The following is a 6925-nucleotide window of genomic DNA, read 5'->3' on the forward strand; positions in this document are numbered from 1 at the left end:
GAGAATTGGACTGGCATTCCTAATAGAAAAGACGAGTAGAAGATGTGACTGACTGGATATTTTGTAGTGATTTAGAACATCTGGTTAGAACGCAATGACAGAATTTTCAACAATAAACAAACAGGTGTTAAAGTCATAGTTGTAAAAACCGAACCGAATCAGCCGGTACGACTGAAAAACCGATGAATCGGTCACCTGGCCGATCCGGTTGGTCATTTTGACCGGATAAGAAATAAAACCGGAGAAAATCGGTTTGAACCGCCCGGTTTTGACAAAAATTGGAGAACCGGCGATTTTGTATAACCGGCCGGTTCAGGAAGTTTTTTCCCCTTTTCCAAAACGACGTCGTCTTGGATTTAAAAAAAAAAAAAGAAAACACTCGAACTAACCCCCTTCCCCCTAACCCTAATCCCCTAAATGGGCAAACGGCAGTAACCCTCCTTCAAGTCTTTATCACCTAATATGCTCATCACACCGTAGTTGAAGAAAATCGCACCTCACATCAACTCACCGCCGGCCTGTCATCTTCTTCATCTCGCCAGAGATGGTGCGCCTCCAATGACATCTCAACCTCACCTCACCGTCGCGTTTTGGGTCGTAAGCCGCCCCCTTCGTCGCGGCTCCTTGCTCCGCGGCTCCACATCGTCGTCGTCGTCACCGTCATCGCGTCCTCTCCATCCTCTGCGTCCTCTCTCGGACTATCGGACAGTTTGGTGGACTCCTCATTGCTCATTCTTCACTTCTCTGCGTTCTGCATTATCTCTGATTTTTAAATTATTCTGTTTATTGGTGTTATATTTATGTTATATTTTTAGTTACTCCATTGTCTTGTTTCCCTGATATTTGTTTATGGTAATATTTTAAGTATTTCTGAATCTTCTGCCATTGCAGTTTGTGCTTGTTTCGTTGGCTGGGTGGGGCGCATTCATCTATGGGAATTACAAGTTCTTCACTAGAGGCAAGGGCAACAAAGAAGAGGTACATAATTTTACCTTCATTGGAAGTCCGAATTCAATTTTGTAACTACTTCTTACACTCTGAATTTGCGGGGCAATTTATCTTCTTCTCATGATTTTACTTGATAAAGTTTCTATGGTTGCTTGTTACATTTAAATCTACAAAAACTTAATGAGAAATTATTTATCCTTCTAATTTATAAACAAAGAAACTAACGAGTGCTTTTTATGTTCTCACTATTTAAAAATCATGAGAATATTTAGGAAGATGTTCAGGAAGTTATATCATTAGTGAATTGTAATTGGCATGGTTTCTAAGTTTGGGTTCTCTTTCTTCAATTCATGAAATTACCAACCTAGTTTATGAGGTTCCGAATTTCAGTTAGATATGCTAAATGTGACTGGCATGATTAGGCTAAATGCATATTCTAGCATTCATATATCATTCACAAATTTTATTTTCGGATTTTCTGTGCATAATATCAACTTGCTTAGGACTCATCTTGTCATGTCTTGCTGCAGAAAGTTGAAGAAGCACCAAACAAGGCTTGAGGTTGTTACTCCATAGAAGCGATATACCAGTTGCTTAATAAGTTGCCCTACTTAGATTTAGTTATAGGTATTGTGTTATTTACCGTTATGGTATTTCTATTACCATGCAAATTATCATCAAAGGTTTTAGCATTTTGTAGATTAGAAGCTTGGCTGCTGGGTTTGAATTTTAACTTTGATTAAACTCTTTCATAACATGATATTCGTCAACCATATTGTATGCCCTTTGGTACATACTGGTACATATGAGACGAATTCTTGAAAGTTGAAATTGATCTACCTTTGATATTATTTGTGATACACAACTAAACATATGCATTAACACTAGAATATGTTTAAATAAACATTTTATTTTAATGAAAAAAGGGAAGCTATTTTTATATTTTTTTATTTACGTAGAACTGGTTTTATCGGTTCAACCAGTATTTTATCGATTGAACCGATAAACCAATGAACCAGTAACATAACTGGTTTGATCACCAATTCAGTTTTTACAACTATGGTTAAAGTTATACAAAAAAGGACGTTTTCGATCTACCTAGAGTGAATTGGTATTAATCCTTTTGATTTTTTATGGCAATACGGAAGATGACAAAAAATTAATAAACTGTGTTTAGATTTATTTTTGTGTCTGTTTGTTTGTTGTCCAATTTTAGTGTGTTAAACTTTTTTTTGTTTCAAAAAAAAAAAAATTAATTACCCTTTAAAATTCTCAAATTACTCCTTTATCACGATTACTAAACATCGAGAGCCACCGTAGTCCTTCATGTTTTTGGCCTTGGATCCACAACTGAAGACCTCGTCACTATCATTAACCTCCACACCGCCGCCACTAGCCTCCTCTAGCTTTATAAACCGATTATAAGTGAGCAAGAGCAGGTGCAGACATCTTCTACTTTATAAACTGACCTTGACATCAGAGCTGTTCATTTCAGATCTCTTTTTCTTCATTTTTCTCACATCCAACACACACCTTCTCTGTTCCACTTCTCACTTTAAAGTTAGATTCCAAAAATTCGATTACTTTTCCGCTAACATAAATAGATTCCAAATCCTTGCTTTCGATTCGAAGGTCCATATACTGGTGAATTTCACTGGCAAGCTCGACGGAACCTACTCGACGGTGGCGAATACTGTAATGGAGACCTTTAACAAAATCTTCGCGGTAAACACTTGGGGCATGTTCCTGTGCTGTAGAGAAGCAAAGAATAGAATGAAGTGTGGCGGCAGAAGGGGATATAATCCAGTTGATGACGTTGCTGGTGACGGAGCTGCGGACATGAGGCGGTAGTGAAGTAATTATTTTTTTGTTCTATCTAGTTTTTCTACTTAGTCTTATAATTTTAAATAATCAAGTATCAACCAATACACAATTAATATTTATGTTTTTGGCACAGTTCCTAAGCTTTTAAGCTCAAAGCTTCAGATTTCGCAATTTGCAATTAAAAAAAGGTTTATGATCAAATTATGGCACATTTTACAGTGCATGATCGCTTGAAGCAACGGAGCAGCCTTTCAAGTTTCAGCAGGTAAACCTTTATTTATTTTTTTGTTTTTGGTGAGAAACCTTGATTTTAATTCTAAAACCCCATTATTGTTATTATTGGTTTAAGAAACTAAGCATGTAATGATTATGATACACGTAAACGCAATTACAGGTTTTCCATATCCTGGAGAGGTCACTTGTGTTATACATTTTCTTGCTTTGTTGTGTAAACATATGCAGTAGTTATATAGTTGATAGTATCCCGTGATTATGATTATCTTTTCTATAGAAAGAAAGGGGAGAGAAAAAAAAAAAAAAGAAACTACTAAATTTTTTTTATGCTTGAGCTCTGAATTCTGGTTAGAAATATTGATTCGTATGTTATGGCATTATTAAGCATATTTTTCTGTTATTTATTGGTTTGGTTGTTCTCTGTTCTTGTTTTTTTACCTTTTCATTATGTTTAGAATTTTAGATAAATACTAATGGGAGGAAGAGAACTTGTTAAAATGGTTTATAAGAAGCATATTAACATTTCCCCCCTTTTTTGGATGAAATTATGGATAATTCATCCATCTCATGCTTCTATCTCGATGTAGGCACTTTTGTTATATACATTTGTTCTGAGTACTTGTTGAGTTGATGTAACTGCAGTTTTCTTAATAAGTATTATGCTTTTGCTGAAATCTTTTGTATACAAATTCAAGCTCTTTCATTATTGAGTTGATGTAAACATTTTACATTTTACCCAAAGATTTGAAAGAGCTATCAATCAAGGGTTATAGCTTCATTGAGTTAGGACATTCTTTTTTCAATATGACCCTATTAGATTTGGATTGTTGTTTTATTCCTTCACTAGTTTGCTTGTAATTGGATGAGTTTATACTTGGTTTCTTGAGTCCAATTCTAGCAAACTATCTGACTCTTGGTATATGGATTTGTTCTTGTAGATTGATGAGTTGGAATTTGTATAAGACAATTTTGTGGCCCGAAAGTAATGAGGTTTCGTTGGGTTTAAGGTCGGGTAAGAGTCTCAAAAATAGACCCGGTCAATATTTAGGTCCTGGTTTGGGTCAGGACAAATCCGGTTTCACCCGTCCCAATACTCCCCTATCTTCAAATGTACAACAGAAGCCTTTGCTCTGCGTGCACCAGAACTCTCTCACATGTTACAGCTTCAACTTCCAAATTCATTGTGCACGCTGATAATTACAATTATGCCATCCCAAAACACCGCTTTCCAAACGCACAACATCTAGAGCCTCTCACAACCCAATTGGAGTCTCTGTTCCGTTCTTGTTCTGATTCCTCTCTGCTTCCACAGGTCAAGCAAATTCATGCTTGGGTCACTGTTTGTGGAATGAGTGATATCGATGTGTTGGGTTCAAGAATTGCAGGGTTGTATGTTCTTTGTGGTAGCATCAGGGATGCTAGGAACTTGTTTTTCAGGCTTGAGTTGGGCTATGCACTTCCCTGGAATTGGATGATAAGAGGGTTTGTGATGTTGGGGTGGCATGATTTTGCATTGTTGTTTTACTTCATGATGTTGGGTAGTGGAGTCTCGCCTGATAAATACACTTTCCCTTACATTATAAAAGCTTGTGGTGGTTCAAATAATGTTGCATTGGGTAAGATGGTGCATAACACAATTCGGTCAATAGGGATCCATGTGGACTTGTTTGTTGGTAGTGCCTTGATCAAGTTGTATGCAGATAATGGGTGTATTTGTGATGCAAGGCAAGTGTTCGATGAATTGTCTGTAAGAGACTGCGTTTTGTGGAATGTCATGCTAAATGGTTATGTAACTAGCAGTGATTTTAACAATGCAATAGAAACTTTTCAGGAAATGAGGAATTGTTATATCAAACCCAATTCAGTAACTTTTACTTGTATGTTATCATTATGCTCTACAAGAGGGATGTTTTATGTTGGTACTCAGCTTCATGGTCTTGTTATTGGTAGTGGGTTCCAGCATGATTCGCAGGTAGCAAACACACTACTTTCCATGTATTCCAAATGTGGTAACCTTGTTGATGCATGTAGGTTATTTGATTCAATGCCACAGACTGATACAGTTACTTGGAATGGGTTGATTGCTGGATATGTGCAAAATGGATTGGCAGATGAGGCCTTAACTTTATTTAATGCAATGATCTCTGCTAGTGTCAAACCAGATTCGATCACTTTCGCAAGTTTCCTTCCTTCTATTGTTGAATCTGGTAGTAGTAGTACCAAACATTGTAAAGAAATTCATGGTTATATAGTCCGGCACAGGATTCCTTTTGATGTTTATTTAAAGAGTTCACTTATTGACGTATACTTAAAGAATAGGGACGTGGATACGGCATGCAAGATTTTCCAGCAGAATACTTCAGTTGATGTTGCAGTTTGTACAGCTATGATCTCGGGCTATGTACTTAATGGTCTGTATATTGATGCTATAGATTTTTTTAGGTGGTTAGTTCAGGAGGGAATGGTGCCTAATTGCCTGACCATGGCTGCTGTTTTGCCCGCATGTGCTGCTTCGGCTTCTCTGAGATTAGGGAAAGAATTACATTGTGTCATTCTGAAAAATCAACTTGATAGTGTGCTTCATGTGGGGTCTGCCATCACAGATATGTATTCAAAATGTGGAAGACTAGATCTTGCATATCAATTTTTCAGAAGGATGCCTGAAAGAGATAGTGTATGTTGGAACTCACTGATTACAAGCTTCTCACAGAATGGTAAACCAGAAATGGCTATTAATATTTTTCGTGGAATGGGAAGGAGTGGAACCAAGTTTGATTCCGTGAGCCTATCATCTGCACTTTCTGCGAGTGCAAATATACCGGCACTCTATTCTGGGAAAGAGATGCACGGCTTTGTGATAAGAAATGCATTTACTTCTGACACTATTGTTACAAGTGCACTGATAGACATGTATTCTAAATGTGGAAAATTAGCCATGGCTCAGTATGTGTTTGACCTGATGTACTGGAGGAATGAAATTTCATGGAATAGCATCATTGCTGCATATGGAAACCATGGTCGCCCCAGGGAATGTCTCGATCTATTCCATGAAATGTTAAAAGCCGGGATTCACCCGGATCACGTTACTTTCCTTGTTATAATATCTGCTTGTGCTCATGCTGGCCTAGTTGATGAAGGCATATCATATTTCCGTTGCCTGACTGAAAGCTATGGGATTTGTGCTAAGATGGAGCACTATGCATGCATGGTAGATTTGTATGGTCGAGTTGGTTGTTTGCACGAGGCACTCGATACTATAAAGAGCATGCCGCGTGCTCCAGACGCAGGTGTTTGGGGGACACTACTAGGAGCTTGTCGGGTTCATGGCAATGTTGAGTTGGCCAGACTAGCTTCCGAACATCTTCTGGAGTTAGACCCCCAAAATTCGGGGTACTATGTATTGCTTTCGAATATACATGCCGGTGCAGGGGAGTGGTCAGATGTTCTTAAGATTCGAAGTCGAATGAAGGAAAAAGGAGTTCAGAAAATATGCGGATACAGCTGGATTGATGTGAACGGCAGCACCCATATGTTTTCTGCTGCTGATGGTAGTCACCCACAATCTTTTGAGATCTATATGATTCTGGAGAGTCGTCTCCTTGAGTTAAAAAAACAGGGTTATGTTCCTCAACCATACCTTCCACTGCATCCACAAGTCGTTGTAAAAACTTGAATGGAAACAACTAATTTCTATATTCCAAGCATCAGCAAGAGCAAAAGTTTTGTTCTATGTAATCCATATTATTATAAAAATGGTGTACACTAAATATTAGCCACCAATTTTGTATTCTTTCATGCTGATAATGGAAAATTAAAACTAGTGATCATCAATTCAATTTTTTTGTAGTCCCAAAATTGGACTAATTTGTATTCTTTCATGCTGATATTTGAAAATTGAAACTAGTGATCATCAATTCAA

The 6925-nt window shown here is 37.5% G+C and overlaps 1 protein-coding gene across 9 annotated transcripts; it reads left to right on the plus strand.

Moving 5' to 3' along the window:
* The first annotated feature begins 445 nt into the window (after window positions 1-445).
* LOC112738434 (pentatricopeptide repeat-containing protein At4g21300) lies at window positions 446-6925 on the plus strand. 9 transcript variants are annotated; one of them, XM_072212001.1, is made up of 6 exons: window positions 446-713; window positions 892-978; window positions 1479-1575; window positions 2581-2803; window positions 2906-3037; window positions 3945-6925. In XM_072212001.1, the coding sequence occupies exon 6, from the start codon at window positions 4115-4117 to the stop codon at window positions 6677-6679; it is 2565 nt and encodes an 854-aa protein (XP_072068102.1). In that variant the 5' UTR covers window positions 446-713; window positions 892-978; window positions 1479-1575; window positions 2581-2803; window positions 2906-3037; window positions 3945-4114; the 3' UTR covers window positions 6680-6925. The 9 variants fall into 9 exon arrangements, with proteins under 9 accessions (XP_072068102.1, XP_072068103.1, XP_072068101.1 ...); XM_072212002.1 differs by having other exon boundaries at window positions 446-708; XM_072212000.1 differs by having other exon boundaries at window positions 446-978.

Source organism: Arachis hypogaea, chromosome 13 (assembly GCF_003086295.3).
Source record: "Arachis hypogaea cultivar Tifrunner chromosome 13, arahy.Tifrunner.gnm2.J5K5, whole genome shotgun sequence".
Classification (NCBI taxonomy): Eukaryota; Viridiplantae; Streptophyta; class Magnoliopsida; order Fabales; family Fabaceae; genus Arachis; species Arachis hypogaea.

Coding starts and splice junctions, on each gene's coding strand:
- LOC112738434 (XM_072212000.1), top strand. CDS start 4,115: ATGTACAACAGAAGCCTTTGCTCTGCGTGCACCAGAACTCTCTCACAT.